Source organism: Dama dama, chromosome 29, assembly GCF_033118175.1.
Source record: "Dama dama isolate Ldn47 chromosome 29, ASM3311817v1, whole genome shotgun sequence".
Lineage (NCBI taxonomy): Eukaryota > Metazoa > Chordata > Mammalia > Artiodactyla > Cervidae > Dama > Dama dama.
The window spans coordinates 53,915,427-53,933,383 of record NC_083709.1 but is presented as its reverse complement, the minus strand read 5'-3'; the positions used below and the strand labels follow the sequence as shown (position 1 = coordinate 53,933,383).

Genomic DNA, 17,957 nt, shown 5'->3' with positions numbered 1-17,957 from the left:
AGTACACATTACAGATTTAGATTATGAGAAAGGAGGAAAGTAAAAAGGAAGTCTGGGAGCACCAATATTTTTAGCTTATAAATATGCAATCAAGCATTATCAACAAGTGCTAAATGGCAAAAAAAAGAGTAAGAATATTTATAGTAAGTCACATTAATATATGTTATGATTACTAATATTAAAATAATAATCCCACTTGAGGAATTACAACAATAGGTAAGGGAGGTGTCATGAGTTGAAATCCACATCTAAAGTAACAAACTATTAAAAGATGATATCTAAAGTTGATTAACCAAGACATGGAGAAACAAAAATGTGATTAAGATATGTGAAAAAACACTAGAAAAAAAATTACTGAAACAGAGAGTGCTTACTCTTGACAGTGGATCAGGAAGTTGTCTTATCTAGTTTTGTCTTCTCTTAAAACCATACACCTAGCATTTTGCTAAATATATTTTAAAATGTTTTTTAACTGATCTCAGTCTTATATACTGAGAAGACAGAATGCAAGATTTCCTCTGTCTGAACAATGATCTAGCCATATGATATACAGGAAAAAAAAAAATTATGAAACTGGAGAGGCTTCAAAGAATAAAGCTAACAGAAGGTTGTGAAAGCTAGAATAAAGAGCTTAAATTTGACCTGAGAAGTAACAGAAAACTGAGTGACTGTACAGAAAATAAAGTATTTTTAGGGAATTAAATCAACTGCCATAATCTGATCTAAAACAGTGGTTTGCTAGTGGCAAACCATTACACAATAGATACAGGTATTAAATAAGTTTCCTCAACAAGCAGAGCTGAACATTTAGACATGATCAGGGAAAGAAGAAAGCCCATCAACAGAGACATATCTTCCATTTTATTAACATGTCTTCACCCTAAGTTTAGTAAAACTTACTCCTCTTCTCCTTCTCTAGAGTTTCCCTCTCTCTTCGCTTATCAATTATCTCGCTTTCGCATAATGCCTTTTCATCTTGAACTCGTCTCAGATCATTTGTAATGGCATCAATTTGGGGCTGAAGATTCTCACAGTTTTCTGTGGTCTTCAGTTCATTTTGCAAATCTTCTATCATTTTGCGGGTGTTACTTATTCTCCTCTGTCGGTCATGCTCTTCATTTTGTTTTACTGTTAAAGCCTGCTGAAGCTCCTCAATCTAATAAAACAAAAGGAGATTAGTATTAGAGATTGTTTTTTCTCCTGGTTTATAAGGTTTTTATAGTGATAATAGTTTTAAAAATGCAAACACTCTAAGAACATGGGTTTTTTTCTCACTAAAAGGTATCCTGCTAGAATTAGACTGCTGCTCCTACCAACTACTTGTCTCTTTATTTCTTCAGTAATACATATCAAGTATCCAGAGCAGTGCTTAGTATATAGTAGCATTTATTATATATTTGCTGAATAAGCAAAATATTTATAAAGCCAAGCAGCAGATCTCTAAATATTTACAGAAGATTTTACATACATCATAAAGCTGAAAATAGTCATATGGTACAACAGACATTAAATAAAGCAGTAATAACAGAAACGATGATGAAGATTATATCCTACTAATTTTAAACCAAAATAAACCATTTTCTTTCAGTTACTTTCTACTAGTTTGTCAAATTAATATTTTAAGATTTCAATCCTAATCTATATGTTCATGTTCAGGGTACATGTGTGCTAAGTTGCTTCAGTTGTGTCCTACTCTTTGCAACCTTATGGATTGCAGCCTGCCAGGCTACTCTGTGCATGGGATTCTCCAGGCAAGAATACTGGAGTGGGTTGCTGTGAACTTCTCCAGGGGATCTTTGCAAATTTGGGTTGGTATCAATTTTCCTTTTTAAAAGTTTAGCTTTGACAGTATCAGACAATGAACTGAATATATGCCAAAAATCCCTCTCCTACAACAAACACACAGAAGAAAAAATATTTGAAAAAAATAAGATATATGTATGTGTGTGTGTGTATGTGACTGAAAATTAACAATGTTCAACGGGCTTGAAAGAAGGAAGCAGACAAGAAGCCATAGTGTTCAGCCAGGAAGCCCATGTTTTAGGAGACTAAACTGGCATGGGAGACAAGGATGGAATTAAGAATACACCAAACACGTGAGGAAGTCCAAGTCAATCAAAAAGGGACAAGAAATTTAATAAATATAACTTCTGCAATCCCAGCAAAAGAGACCACCAAGCTACCAAAAATCACTGAGCTGCTGAAAAAATTTTATACCAAGAAGTATCTTGACACTGACCTGAAAAACTGAAAAGCAACCTGATGGTGCCCTGTCCTTCAAGCTAAGTTTTGAGTTCTATCTTTAACTCATTCAACACCTTCATCCAACAAACTACCATAACTAACTAATTCTGTATACCCAAGTTCAGCTCAGGCACAGTAAGTCCAAGCCTCTTAGATAATCCATGTTCACTAGGATACTATCCACATACTGCTCTGTATATTTAATTTCTCTGAAAGTCCTCTCTTCTTGTTCTAAGTAAAATTTGGTGATTGCTGGAAGACACTTCTCCCTGGAGCCCTTTCAAATGGTGACCTTTTCCTGCCATAATCCTTCAGGACACTTCAGGACTCAGGTGGGGAGGGTGTCCTCATTAATCTCCACTGTACTACTTTCTCCGTTAACTGAGTCCCACTTCAGATCCTTTGAAGACCATGCAATCAGACGTTACCACCCATTATCTTTGCTTTGTTAACTACCTCCCTCAAAATCCTTCCTCAACCCCTTCATTCAATCATGACTTTAGCACCTGACTATGACTACCTTTTCTCTCCATCATTATGCTGGCCATCACCATATTTCAACATACATACAGAAAACCAGTTTAAGTCTTTGGCCTCTGTGTTCCTTGACTTCTTCAACTTCAACCGTCTTTTCCTAAACACCACCTCAGCCAACCTCTCCTATGGTTATATTTAATGATATCTATGGTTGTATCTCTAACTAGATCATGTAGATCACCAAAAATTCACACCACCTCCGAAAACTGTACTTCCACAATCCTACTCTTTGATCACCGCCTTCCTCCCCCCTTCCATTTTACATCCATGGTATTACAACTATTGTTTGACTACACAGAGTCCTGCAAACCACAGAGCCTACTATCTTTCACCATCAACCGCCCCCCTCATTTCTTTCCTTCACCTGCTGAGGTTCCACAACTCAGCATGAGAATCACTCCCATACAAAGACCTCCTGACTCTGCACCATTCCTAATTCACATCAGCAAGGGAAAAGGTCAGTCCTTATTAAACCTAAATATATACCTTCTATTTATCTGGATCTAAACAACTGAACTAATTGGAGAAATTTCTGAAAACAGGTCTTAATTCAAATTTATGGCCACATAACTTAAACAGGCACTCAGAACTCCCCCCAAAAACTACTGCATTTGTCTAATAAATGTATGCTCTCATTCTGAGATGAATTCACATCTTCTCCTCCCTCCTCAATCCAATATTGCTAAATGCTATCTACTCACTCAGTTAATATGAGACACTGTCTCAGATCTCATTAACAGCAGTGTTAAAAGCAGACTACTCTGATCAGAGTACTTCCCTCCTTTTAAAACCATCACCCTACCTCCAAGTATAATCACTCTGCTTTACCTTATACAATATAAGAGTTCTTACAGCTACCTAAATCTAACCCTCCAAGGCTACTCCAAGCAATATTTCCCAAGTTATTCATGGTGAAAGAACAGTAAAAAAATTCTTGGCAACCACAAGTCAACTTTTATCGATTGTTGTTCAGATGCTAAATCATGTCTAACTCTTTGTGACCCCATGGATAGCACTCAAGGCTTCCCTGTACTTCATCATATCCCAGAGTTTGGTCAAACTCACGTCCACTGAGTCCGTGATGCCATCATCTCATCCTCTATCGTCCCCTTCTTCTCCTGCCTTCAATCTTTCCCAGCATCAGGGTCTTTTCCAATGAGTCAGTTCTTTACATCAGGTGGTCAAAGTATTGGAACTTCAGCTTCAGCATCAGTCATTCCGATGAATACTCAGGATTGATTTCCTTTAGGATTGACTGGTTTGATCTCCTTGTTGTCCAAGAGACTCTCAAGAATCTTCTCCAACACCACAGTTAGAAAGCATGAATTCTTCAGTGCTCAGTCTTCTTTATGGTCCAACTCTCACATCTGTACATGACTACTGGGAAAACCATATAGCTTTAAGTAGACAGACCTTTGACAGCAAAGTAATGTCTCTGCTCTTTTGTATGATGTCTAGGTCTGTCACAGCTTTTCCAACAAGCAAGCATCTCTTAATTTCACAGCTGCAGTTACCATCCACAGTGATTTTGGACTGTCAAAAAAAGTCTGTCACTGTTTCCATTGTTTCCCCTTCTATTTGCCATGAAGTGGTGGGACTGGATGACACAATCTTAGTTTTTTGAATGTTGATTTTCAACCCAGCTATTTCACTCCCCTCTTTCACCTTCATCAAGAAGTTCTTTAGTTCCTCTTTCACTTTCTGTCATAAGGGTGGTATCATCTGTATATCTCAGGTTATCGATATTTCTCGTGGCAATCTTGACTCCAGCTTCTGTTTCATCCAGCCTGGAATTTCACATGATATACTCTGCATATCAGTTAAATAAGCAGGGTGATAAAATACAGCCTTGACATACTCCTTTCCCAATTCTGAAACAAGTATGTTGTTCCATGTACAGTTCTAACTATTGCTTCTTGACCTGCATACAGGTTTCTTAGGAGGCAGGTAAGATGGTCTGGTACCCCCATCTCTTTAAGAAGTTTCCACAGTTTGCTTTGATCCATACAGTAAAAGGCTTTAGTGTGGTCAATAAAGCAGAAGTAGATGTTTTTCTGGAATTCTCTTCCTTCCTCTATGATCCAGTGGATGTTGGCAATTTGATTTCTGGTTCTTATGTCTCTTCTAAATCCAGCTTGTACATCTGGAAGTTTTCGGTTCACATACTACTGAAGTCTAGCTTGAAGGATTTTGATGATTACTTTGCTAGCATGTGAAATATAAGAAACTGCGCATTAGTGTGAACATTCTTTGGCATTGCCCTTCTTTAGGATGGGAATGAAAACTGACCTTTTCCAGGTCAAAACCTTGTGGGCACCAAGACCCAGGATAAACAAGCAGTGACCCCACAAGAGACTGAGCCAGACTTGCCTGTGAGTCTTCAGAAGACTCTGGTGGAGGTGTGGTCAGCAGTGGCCTGCAGCAGGGTCAGGGGCACTGACTGCAGCAGCCCTGGGAGGTGTGGCAAGCTGGCATAAGTCCTTTTGGGAAGGTCGCCTTTATCCCTACCATAGTTTGCCCTTAGGTCAAACTACAGGGACGGAACACAGCCCCATCAGTTAGCAGAAAATTGGATTAAAGATTTATTGAGAACAGCCTTACCCACCAGTTCAGTTCAGTCACTCAGTCATATCCGACCCTTTTGACCCCATGGACTGTAGCACGCCAGGCCTCTCTGTCCATCACCAACTCCTGGAGCTTGCTCAAACTCATGTCCATTGAGTCGGTGATGCCATCCAACCATCTCATCCTCTGTCGTCCTCTTCTCCTCCTGCCTTCAATCCTTCCCAGCAACACGGTCTTTTCCAATGAGTCAGTTCTTCAGATCAGGTGGCCAAAGTAGTGAAGCTTCAGCACCAGTCTTTCCAATGAATATGCAGGACTGATCTCCTTTAGGATTGACTCTTTTGATCTCCTTGCAGTCCAAGGGACTCTCAAAAGTCTTCTTCAACACCACAGTTCAACAGTATCGATTCTTCGGCACTCAGCTTTCTTTATAGTCCAACTCTCACATCTATACATGACTACTGGAAAAACCATAGCTTTGACTAGAAGGACCTTTGTTGGCAAAGTAATGTCTCTGCTTTTTAATAAGCTGTCTAGGTTGGTCATAGCTTTCCTTCCAAGGAGCAAAAAAAAAAAAAACCTCAAATCACTGCCCACCAGAGTAAGATGCAGTTTTCCCCACAGCCAGTCCCTCCTATCAGGAAGTTTTCACAAGACTCTTATCCTCATTCATCAGAGAGCAGATAGAATGAAAACCACAAGCACATAAAACGAACCAAACTGATCACATGGATTATAGCCTTGTCTAACTTAATGAAACTATGAGCCACGTGGTGTAGGGCCACCCAAGAAAGATCATCTGCATATCTGAGGTTGTTGGTTTTTCTCCCAACGATATTGATTCAAGCTTGTAATTCATCCAGCCTGGCATTTTGCATGACATACTCTGCATGTAATTTAAATAAGCAGGGTGACAGTATAGGGCCTTGATGTACTCCTTTCCCAATCTGGAAGCAGTCAGTTGTTCCATGTCTTTTTCTAGCTACTGCTTCTTGACCCACATACAGGTTTCTCAGGAGACAGGTGCAGTGGTCTGGTACTTGCATGTCGTTAAGAATTTTCCACAGTTTGGGGGAGACAGAAGAAGATGGAAGAGGAGTAAGACGGTGAGATCACCAGCCTCCCCACAAATATGTCAAAATCTCATCAAGATACAGAACAATTCCTACAAAGAACCTCTAGGTGACAGCAGAAGCCCCCAGGCCTCCAGGAGGCAAGCTAAGCTCCCTGGAATGAGATAAGAGAGAGTATGGAGACACAAAAAGGGAAGAGACAGAGAACTACTGGATCGGAGGGAGGGAGGGAGGGAACAGTGAAGGAGGAAGAGTTCCCAAGCACAGGAACTCACAGTTGAGCCCAAGGGGAGCTGCAGATCTTGGAAAGCCAGGCACAGCAGGGATCTAGGGGGCAGAAAACAGAGAAAGCTGCTGCACTTCTCAGCTCATAAACAGCTCACGGACTGTGGCCCTGACTAGACAGTGTGCTTGGGAAACCCAGAGAAGCCCACAGAGCCCTGCAGGGAAGAAGGTGCTGAGAGAGGCGCAGCATACAAACCTCTGCAGCGCAGACAAACCTCGCGGTGTAGAGGGTGAGGGGGGCGTGGTGTGAGAGGCACAGCGGCACATACAAACCTCTGTAGGGCGCACAAACCTTGTGGCACAGAGGCTGGGCCCTGGGGGCTGAAAGAGGGGCACACAAACCATGTGGTACAGAGGGTGAGCTCAGAGGGCTGAGGGAAGCCCACACAACTCTCCATGATGCAGAGGGCAGGGGTGGGGAGCCAAAAAATGATCCACACCAGTCCCTACCTAGAAAGCTTCAGCCTGTGGGGTGGGACTGGGGACAGAGGCACTGGCAATGATTCCAGGAACAAGTAGGGGGCTGGTGGCAGTGAAGATATGCTAAGAGGGCCACTTTGAGGTGGCTACAGAAATAGATATGTCTAACACTGCCAACAGAGAAGGCAATGGCAACCCACGCCAGTACTCTTGCCTGGAGAATCCCATGGACGGAGGAGTCGGGCAGGCTACAGTCCGTGGGGTTGCTAAGAGTTGGACATGACTGAGTGACTTCACTTTCACTTTTCACTTTTATGCATTGGAGAAGGAAATGGCAACCCACTCCAGTATTCTTGCCTGGAGAATCCCAGGGACAGAGGAGCCTGTTGGGCTGCCGTCTATGGGGTTGCACAGAGTCAGACACAACTGGCGTGACTTAGCAGCAAGACTGCCAAACCAGAAAGGCTGCCCAAAGACATACTGAACCCACAGACACCAGAAACCTACTACTGGACACCACACTGCCCTTCAGACAAGACCCAGTTTGATCAACCAGAACACAGGCACAAGCTCCCCAACCATAAAAATATTACAGGACACTAACCCAACCCCATCCACGGGGGCAGACTCCACAACCAAGATCTATGATCTTGAGAACTTTTTCTTCTTTTTTAAATCATACTCTTTATTCCCCCTACATATTTCTACCTTCACATTAGACTTTTGTAGTGCTGGGGAGTGTTCTTCTTTTTCTTGTTAAAAAAGAAATTAAAAAAATTTTTTTCACCCTTTCTTGGGTGATTTTTTTTATTTTGTTTTTTATATATTTGTTTATATATATACATGTTTTTATATAGATTAAAATATATAAAAATATTTTATATATTTTTATATATTTGATTGCTTTCTTATAGTTCTTCACCAGCTGTAGCTGTTCCTGAATATATATAAATCTTTTTCAAATTAATTTATTTTTGTTTTTCTACTTTATTTTTAAGCCGTCTTTTCCTCCCCTTCTCTCTCCCTTCTCCTTCTCCTTTTCTTGGCCTTCACTTTTTCCTTTCACCATGTCGGTTAAACTGCTGTGCTCTCCTGGCTATATTCCTCAGCTGGCACTCTGCTCAGGCTCAGTTTTCCAGATTGAGCATTAGCAGCTCTGCTTTTAATTGGTTGATACCACTTTTGGTTTCCCTTGTTCACCAAGTCAATCTCCTATACTCTTTTCTTTCAAATGCTTTGGTTATAACTATGCGTGGAAGTGTGTGTATATGTCCCATTATTTCTGTAATGTTGATTTTGTATTTATCATTCATCTGGGTTCATCTTTTATTTCATGGCATGTTTTACTTTTTGTCTTGGTGTTTGCTTTAACTCCCTTTAATCCCATAACAAGTGACTTATGGAGGCCCAATCCACAGACCAAGGATCACACCTGAACCAGTGAGCTGGGAGCATGGAGTCGAAGATCCCAGATTGCCAGAGAACTCCTAACCCCAGGGGGTATTAATTACTGAGAACTTTGACACCTGTACACAAAGCCTAGTATCATCCAGCTGTTGACAGCATCCACCCGGGACACTTTACTGAAACAACAAGCAAGAAAAAAAAAAAAAAACAATCATCAACAGATAGGAGTTCCACAGGCGTCCAAAGTATACCACCTCACACAGCCCTTCCCAAGTGTGGGGGGGGGTGGGGTGGGGAACCTCCCCTCTTCCCACTAGAACACAGGCACAAGTCATCCCTAATAAGAAGTCAACACAAACCACTAAACCAACCGTTCCCTCCAAGGACAAAAACCAAAAGCAAAAAGGTATTCAACCCTAAAGCCTGGAAAAAGGAGACCTCAATCAGAGCAAGTTAGAAAAAAATAAAAAGACAGAGAAATACAGTGCAAATGAAAGAACAAAGGAGAAACTCACAACACCAAATAAACAAAGAAGAAATAAGCAATCTATCTGAAAGAGAATTCAGAATGATGGTAGTAAAGATGTTCCAAAGACTTGAAAATAGAATGGAGAAAATGCAAGAAACAATTAATACAGTTGCCAAGGACATAGAAGAAATAAAGAATAAGCAAACTGAGATGAATAACACAATTACTGAAATTAAAAATACTCTAGAAGGAACCAACAGCACAGTAACTGAGGCAGAAGAATGGTTAAGTGAGCTGGAAGATAGGATGGTGGAAACAACCGCTGAAGAGCACAATAAAGGAAAAGAATGAAAAGAACTGAGGATAGCCTCAGAGACCTTTGGGACAATATTAAACACACTGACATTCGAGTTATAGGGGTCCCAGAAGAAGAAGAGAAAAAGAAAGGCACTGAGAAAATTTTTGAAGAAATTATAGTTGAAAACTTCCCCAATATGGGAAAGGAAATAGTCAATCAAGTCCAAGAAGCACAGAGAATCCCTTACAGGATAAAGCCAAGGAGAAACACATCGAGACACGTATTAATCAAGCTAGCAGAGATTAAACAGAAAGAAAGAATATTAAAAGCAGCAAGGGAAAAGCAACAAGTACCATAAAAGGGAAAACCCATATGATTAACAGCAGATCTTTCAGCAAAACTCTGCAGGCCAGAGGGAATGGCAGGATATATTTAAAGCACTGAAAGAAAAAAATCTGCAACCAAGATTACTATACATGGCAAAGATCTCATTCAAAATTGATGGAGAAAATCAAATGCTTTATAGACAAATAAAAGTTAAGAGAATTTAGTACCACCAAACCAGCCTTACACTGCCAGTAAACCCAAGAGAAAGGAAAGATTACAAAAACAAACCCAGAACAATTATGAAAAAGCCAACACGAATATATATATATATATATCAATCATTTCTTTAAATGCAAACAGATTAACTGAACCAACCAAAAGATACAGACCAACTGAATGGATACAAAAATAAGACCCATTACATCTTGCCTACAAGAGACCCACTTCAGACCTAGAGATGCATACAGACTGAAAGTAAAAGGATGGACAAAGATATTCCATGCAAATGCAATCCAAAAGAAAGCCAGAGAGGCAATCCTTATTGCAGACAAAATAGATTTTACAATAAATAATGTTATAAGAGATAAAGAAGGGCACTACATAATGATCAAGGGGCCAATCCAAGAAGACGACACAGCAATTGTAAATATTTAGGCACCCAACATAGGAGCGTCTCAATACACAAGGCAAACACTAACAGGCATAAAAGAGGAAATCACAGTAACACAGTAATAGTAGGGCACTTTAAAACTGCACTTGCACCAAGGGACAGATAGTCAAAACAGAGAATCAATAAGGAAACACAAGCCTTAAATGAAACATTAGACCAAATGGATCTAACTGGTATATTCAGGACTTTCCAGCCAAGTGCAGAAAAATACAACTTCTTCTCAAGTGCACATAGAACATTCTCCAGGAGCGACTACATCTTGGGCCACAAGTCAAGCCTCAGTAAATTTAAGAAAACTGAAATAGTATCAAGTATCTTCTCTGACCACAAAGCTATGAGACTACAGGAAAAATGCAAAAAACACAAACCCATGGAGATTAAATAATATATTACTAAATAACAAAGAGGTTACTTAAGAAATAAGAAGGGAAATAAAAAAATTCCTGGAAACAAATGACAATGAAAACACAACCACCCAAGACCTATGGGATTCAGCAAAAGCAGTTCTAAGAGGGAATTTTATATAGCAATACAATCCTATCTCAAGAAACAAGAAAAACATCAAATAGACAACCTAACTCCACATCTAAAGCAGCTGGAAAAATAAGAACAAAAATCCCCAGAGTCAGCACAAGGAAATAAATTATAAAGATCAAAGCAGAAATAAATGAAAAAAGAAATGAAGGAAACAACAGCAAAGATTAATTACCCAAGAAAGCTGGTTCTTTCAGAAGATAAACTGACAAACCACTAGCCAGACCATCAAGAAAAAAAGGGAAGAAAAATCAACAAAATTAGAAATTAAAAAGGAAAGGTTACAACAGACAACACAGAAATACAAACAACCATAAGAGAATATTATGAGCAACTATATGCTAGTAAAATGGACAACCTAGAGGAAATGGACAGATTCTTAGAAAAGTTCAATCTCCCATGACTGAATCAGGAAGAAAGAGAAATTATGAACAAGACAATTACAAACACTGAAATTGAAACTGAGATGAAAAATCTCCCAAAACACAAAAGCCCAGGGTCAGATGGCTTCACAGGGCAACTCTATCAAACATTTAGACAAGAGCTAATGCCTACTTTTCTGAAACTCTTTCAAAAATCTGCAGAAGAAGAAACACTTCTAAACTCATTCTACGAGGCCAGAATCACCATGATAGGAAAACCAGGCAAAGACAACACAAAAATAGAAAATTAAAGGTCAATATCACTGATGAACATAAGTGTAAAAATCCTCAACAAAATTCTAACAAACAGAATTCAACAACACATTAAAAAGGTCACACATCATTGACAGCTTACAGTGAACAGTGCTGGATTTGAGATTTCTGAAGGAGAGAACTTTGCTTTGGGACCAAAGACATGGCTGCAGTTACTCAGATCTTCTTGAGACACGAGTTTTTTTTTTTTTTTTTTTAGTTGGAGGCTAATTGCTTCACAACATTTCAGTGGGTTTTGTCATACATTGATATGAATCAGCCATAGATTTACACGTATTCCCCATCCCGATCCCCCCTCCCACCTCCCTCTCCACCCGATTCCTCTGGGTCTTCCCAGTGCACCAGGCCCAAGCACTTGTCTCATGCATCCCACCTGGGCTGGTGATCTGTTTCACCATAGATAGTATACATGCTGTTCTTTTGAAATATCCCACCCTCACCTTCTCCCACAGAGTTCAAAAGTCTGTTCTGTATTTCTGGAGACACGAGTTTTATTAAAGTGGAAATGGACAGAGACAGCTTCTGACAAAGACACCAGAAGGGGCAGAGAGGGGCCACTCACTAGGTTTATCAAGGTCTTACACACTTTTTCAACTGGTTATTAACAACAGAAAGGTCTGACCAGACTCACTCCCACAACATACATGTTTAGATAACAGGATTAGTCAGAAGGTTCTTAAGGAGAAAACCTGTCCTTCAGCAAGATACATTGTTATATAATCATTAGTACAGAGTTTAAGGAAAAACATACACTTGAGCAACATGAGTTGCTTTGCTATGTAACCATTAGTTCTGGGCTTAAAGAAAGTTAAGTCTTAGAAGAAATAGATTGTTGCCATAACAACTCAGAGCTTAAGAAAAAATGTCTTAGATGAATAAGACAAAGGAATGTAGGGAAAAAAAGTTTGTCCCTTTCTCCTCCTCCAGGGTCCTGGACCCTTTTCTCCTTGAGGGTCCCAGATTCCTTATCAACCTACCTAAGAATTCACTCCCTCACCATGATCAAGTCAGGTTTATTCCAGGGATGCAAGGATTTTTCAATATATGCAAATCAACCAATGTGAAACACCATATTAACAGATTGAAAGATAAAAAACATATGATCATCTTAATGCAGAAAAAGCCTTTGACAAAACTCAGCACCCCTTTATGATAGAAACACTTCAAAAAATGGGCATAGAAGGAACCTACCAACAACATAGCAAAGGCCATATATGATAACCACACAGCAAACATTATTCTCTATGGTGAAAAACAGAAAGCATTCCCTCTAATATGAGGAACAAGACAAGGGTGTCTACTCTCACCACAATTATTCAACATACTTTTCAAAGTCCTAGCTATGGCAAGTAGAGAAGAAATAAAAATAATCCAGATAAGAAAAGAAGGAGTAAAACTCTCACTGTCTGCAGATGACATGATATGATACACAGAAAACCCAAAAGAAACTATCAGAAAATTACTAGAGCTAATGAATGAATTTAGCATAGTTGCAATATATAAAGTCAATACACAGAAATCACTTGCAGTCCTATGTACTAACAATGAAAAAATCAGAAAGAGAAGTTAAGGGAACAATCCCATTCACCACTGCAACAAAAAGAATAAAATATCTAGGAATAAACCTACCTAAGGAACACACCTACCTAAGGAGACAAAAGAACTGTATATGGAAAATTATAAGACACTGATGAAAGAAATCAAAGACGACATAAACAGATGTAGAGATATTCCACGTTTCTGGGTAGGAAGAATCAATACTGAGAAAATGAGTATACCACCAAATGCAATCTACAGATTCAATGTGATCCCTATCAAATTACCAATGGCATTTTTCACAGAACTACAACAAAAAATTTCATAATTCATATGGAAACACAAAGACCCCTAAATAGCTGAAGCAGTCTTGAGAAAGAAGAATGGAGCTGGAGGAATCAACTTTCCTGATTTCAGACAATACTACAAAAGCTACAGTCATCAAAACAGTATGGTACTGGCACAAAAAACAGACCAATGGAACAAGATAGAGAGCTCAGGGATAAATGCATGCACCTATGGATGTCTTATTTTTGACAAAGGAGGCAAGAATACACAATGGGGCAAAGATAGCCTCTTCAATAAGTGGTGCTGGGAAAACTGGACAGCTATGTGTAAAAGAGGAAATTAGAACACTTCCTAAAGCCATACACAAAGTAAGCTCAAAAGGGTTAAAGACCTTAATGTAAGACATGAGACTATAAAACTCTTGGAGGCAAACACAGGCAAAACACTGGATGACATAAATCAAGGCAAGATCCTCTATGACCCACCTCCTAGAGTAAAGGAAGTAAAACCAAAAATAAACCAGTGGGACCTAATTAAACTTAAAAAAAGCTTTTACACAGAAAAGGAAACTACAAACAAGTTGAAAAGACAACCCCCAGGAGAAAATAATAGCAAAGGAAACAACTGACAAAGAATTAACTTCCAAAATGTACAAGCGGCTCAATATCAGAAAAATAAACAACCCGCCCAAAAAGTCAGGAAAAAGACCTAAACAGACATTTCTCCAAAGAAGACATACAGATGGCTTACAAAAACATGAAAAGATGCTCAACATCACTCATTATTAGAGAAATGCTAATCAAAACTACAATGAGATACCACCTCACACCAGTCAGAATGGCCATCACCAAACAGTCTACAAACATTAAACGCTGCAGAGGGTGTGGAGAAAAGGATCCCTTCCTGCGTTGCTGGTTGGAATGTAAACTGACACAGCCACAATGGAAGATGGTATGGAGATTCCTAAAAAAACTAGAAATAAAAACCACCATATGACCCAGCAATCCCACTCTTAGGCATATACCCTGAGGAAACCAAAACTGAAAAAGACACATGTATACCAATGTTCACTGCAGCACTATTTATAACAGCTAGACATGGAAGCAACCTAGATGTCGATTGAAAGATGAATGGATAAAGCAGCTGTGGTACATATATGATGGAATATTACTCAGCCAGAAGAAGGAACATATTTGAGTCAGTTCTAAAGAGGTGGACAAACCTAGAGCCTATCATACAGAGTGAAGAAAGTCAGAAATATGGAATCTAGAAAGACAGTACTGATGATAGGGCAGCAAAGGAGAAACAGACATACAAAACGGACTATGGACATGGAGGGAGAGGAGGAGGGAGAGGGTGAGATGTGTGGAGAGAGTAACATGGAAACTTACAACACCATATGTAAAAACAGACAGCCAGTGGGAATTCGCTGTATGGCTCAGGGAACTCAAACAGAGGCTCTGTAACAACCTAGAGGGGTGGGGTGGGGAGGGAGATGGGAGGTGGTGTGAGAGGGAGGGGCATATGTATACCTATGGCTGATTCTTGTTGCTGTTTGACAGAAAACAACAAAATTCTGTAAAGCAATTATCCTTCAATTAAAAAAATAAAATAAAAAAAAAAACTTTCCAATTTGCTGTGATCCACACAGTCAAAGGCTTTAGGCACAGTCAATGAAACAATTACAACAACAAAAAGTTGATGATAATCATTTTGGAAAACAGTTTGACAAATCCTTCAAAAGTTACATGTATATCTACTATAGCTTACTTATAGGAAATTATCCAAAAGAAATGAAAGCGCATCTTGTATTAAGAACTTCACGACAGTTTTAGTACTAGCACCAAACAAGAAACAAACTAAACATCTGTGAACAGATAAATGGATAAACAAATTGTGATCTCAAGAAAAGTGTAAAATAAAACCTGAGCAAAAATAATAATACAATATATCAAAATCTGTGAGACACAAGTACAGCAGTGATGATAAAAAAACATATCATTAAGTGCATATACACAAGAAAAGGAGAAAATTCTCAAATCAATAATCTGAGCATCAACCTCAGGAACCTAGAAAAAGAGCAAAACAAAACAACATCAAGCAGAAGAAAGGAAGTAATAAAAATATGAACAAATTTCAACGAAATTAGAAAAACAGAAAAGTCAGTGAAACAAAGAGCTATTCATTCCAAAAACAATAAAATTAACATACCTCTACCAAGACTGAACCCATCCTCACACTCCAACAAAAGAAATAAAAAAAGTAAGACACAAATTACCAACATCAGGAATCAAACAGGGATCAATCAATTATCACTACAGAACCCACCTAAATCGAAAGAATAGTAAGAAAATTTGTGAACAGATAAATTTAACAACTTAGATAAAATGGACCAGTTTGGGGGGGCGGGCAGGGAATCACTAGCACAAGTAAACCAACTGAAAGATTATTTGAACTGCCCTATAACTTTACCAGAGAACGCACTGGTCATAGCAAACACCCTCTTCCAACAACACAAGAGAAGACTCTACACATGGACATCACCAGATGGTCAACAATGAAATCAGATTGATTATATTCTTTGCAGCCAAAGATGCAGAAGCTCTATACAGTCAGCAAAAACAAGACTGGGAGCTGACTGTGGCTCAGATCATGAACTCCTTATTGCCAAATTCAGACTGAAATGGAAGAAAGTAGGGAAAACCACTAGACCATTCAAGTATGACCTAAATCAAATCCCTTACTATTATACACTGGAAATGACAAATAGATTCAAGGGATTAGATCTGATAGACAGAGTGCCTGTCTCTTCCAAACCTGGGAAGAGGAGAGAACACTTCTGAATTCATTCTAAAAAACTAGTTATTATCCTGATATCAAAAGCAGACAAGCATGAAAAGAAAACCAGAGTATGTCCCTCATGAATATAGACAGAAAAATCCTTTAAATGTTAGCTAACAGAATTCAACAGTGTGTAAAAGGAATTATAAATTTATACACCATAACCAAACAGGGTTTACTTCAGAAATATAAGGTTGATCTGATATTCAAAAATCAATGAAATTCATTTTTACAAGCTAAAATTGCACATGTGCATGATCATATCAATAGATATGCAGAAAAAGCATCTGACAAAATCCAACACTCACTTATGTTACTCTCAGAAACACAGAAATAGTTAACTTCCCAATCTACAAAAAATCTACAGCTAATGTTATACTCCACAGTGAAAAAATGAATCCTTTCCTCCTAAGACCAGGAATAAGGCAAGGATGTCCACTCTTACCATCTTTAGTCAACACAGTGCTGGAATTTCTAGCCAGTGCAGTAAGGCAAGAAAGGAAATAAAAAGCATAAAAATCAGAAAAGAAGAAATAAAGTTGTCTCCATTTGTAGATGACATGCTAGGCTCTGAAAAAATTCCAAGTAAATTATTTCAAAAAGAGAGAAAAAAGGAAAATCAAAGGAAAAACTTAGGTGTAATCTAACAAAATGCAGAGAACTTATATGCTGAAAACTATGTAGTGCTGATGGGAAAAAATCAAAGGTCTAAATCAATGGCAACACGCTGTGTTCATAGATTAGAAGATTCAACATGTTACTTTCTATTTTCCCCCAAACTGATACATATGTTTAATGCAAGTCCTATTAAAATCCTAGCAATGTTCTTCTGTAGATTCAGAAAAGATTTGGATGTCAATAGGATGACAAAGTAAGGAACTCTGAAAATCCTTTCCTCCAGAAAATTAATGAAAATGTTAGCAAAAACTGTCAAAAAATTAACTCTTTCACAACTCTGGAATTACTCTACATGTAAGCTAAATAAGCAGGGTGACAATATACAGCCTTGACGCACTCTCCCAATTTGGAACCAGTCCATTGTCCATGTCGGGTTCTAACTGTTGCTTCTTGACCTGCATACAGATTTCTCAGGAGGTAGGTAAGGTTTTGGTATGGTATTCCCCTCTCTTCAAGAATTTTCCAGTTTGTTGTGATCCATACAGTCAAAGGCTTTAGCATAGTCAATGAAGCAGAAGTAGATGTTTTTCTGGAATTCTCCTGCTTTTTCGATAATCCAATGGATATTGGCAATTTGATCTCTGGTTCCTATGGCTTTTCTAAATCCAGTGTGAACATCTGGAAGTTCTCGGTTCATGTAATGTTGAAGGCTAGCTTGCAGAATTTAGAGCATTACTTTGCTAGCATGTGAAATGAGTGCAACTGTATGGTAGTTTGAACATTCTTTGGCATCACCTTTCTTTGGGATTGGAATGAAACCTGACCTTTTCCAGTCCTGTGGCCAGTGCTGAGTTTTTCAAATTTGCTGGCATATTGAATGCAGCACTTTCATAGCATCATCTTTTAGGATTTTAAACAGCTCAGCTGGAATTCCATCACCTCCACTAGCTTTGTTCACAGTGATCATTGTTCCATTTGCAGTTCCAACTGTTGCTTCTTGACCTGTGCTCAGGTTTCTCAGGAGGCAGGTAAGGTGATCCATTATTTCCATCTCCTTAAGAACTTTCCAGTTTATTGTGATCCAAACAGTGAAAAGATAACTTGTCAGGGACTCTATACAGCTTCAGGATAGAGACTGATTGCCCCAAGA

General features: G+C 38.8%; 1 protein-coding gene across 2 annotated transcripts in view; it reads right to left on the bottom strand.

Annotated features, from left to right (window-relative positions):
* SMC5 (structural maintenance of chromosomes 5) overlaps window positions 1-17,957 on the bottom strand; it is a 106,978-nt gene that overhangs the window by 34,351 nt on the left and 54,670 nt on the right. For both annotated transcript variants that reach the window (XM_061132559.1, XM_061132560.1), the window contains exon 9: window positions 901-1,156. In XM_061132559.1, the coding sequence (XP_060988542.1) occupies window positions 901-1,156 (256 nt within the window). The remainder of the gene's footprint in view (window positions 1-900; window positions 1,157-17,957) is intronic.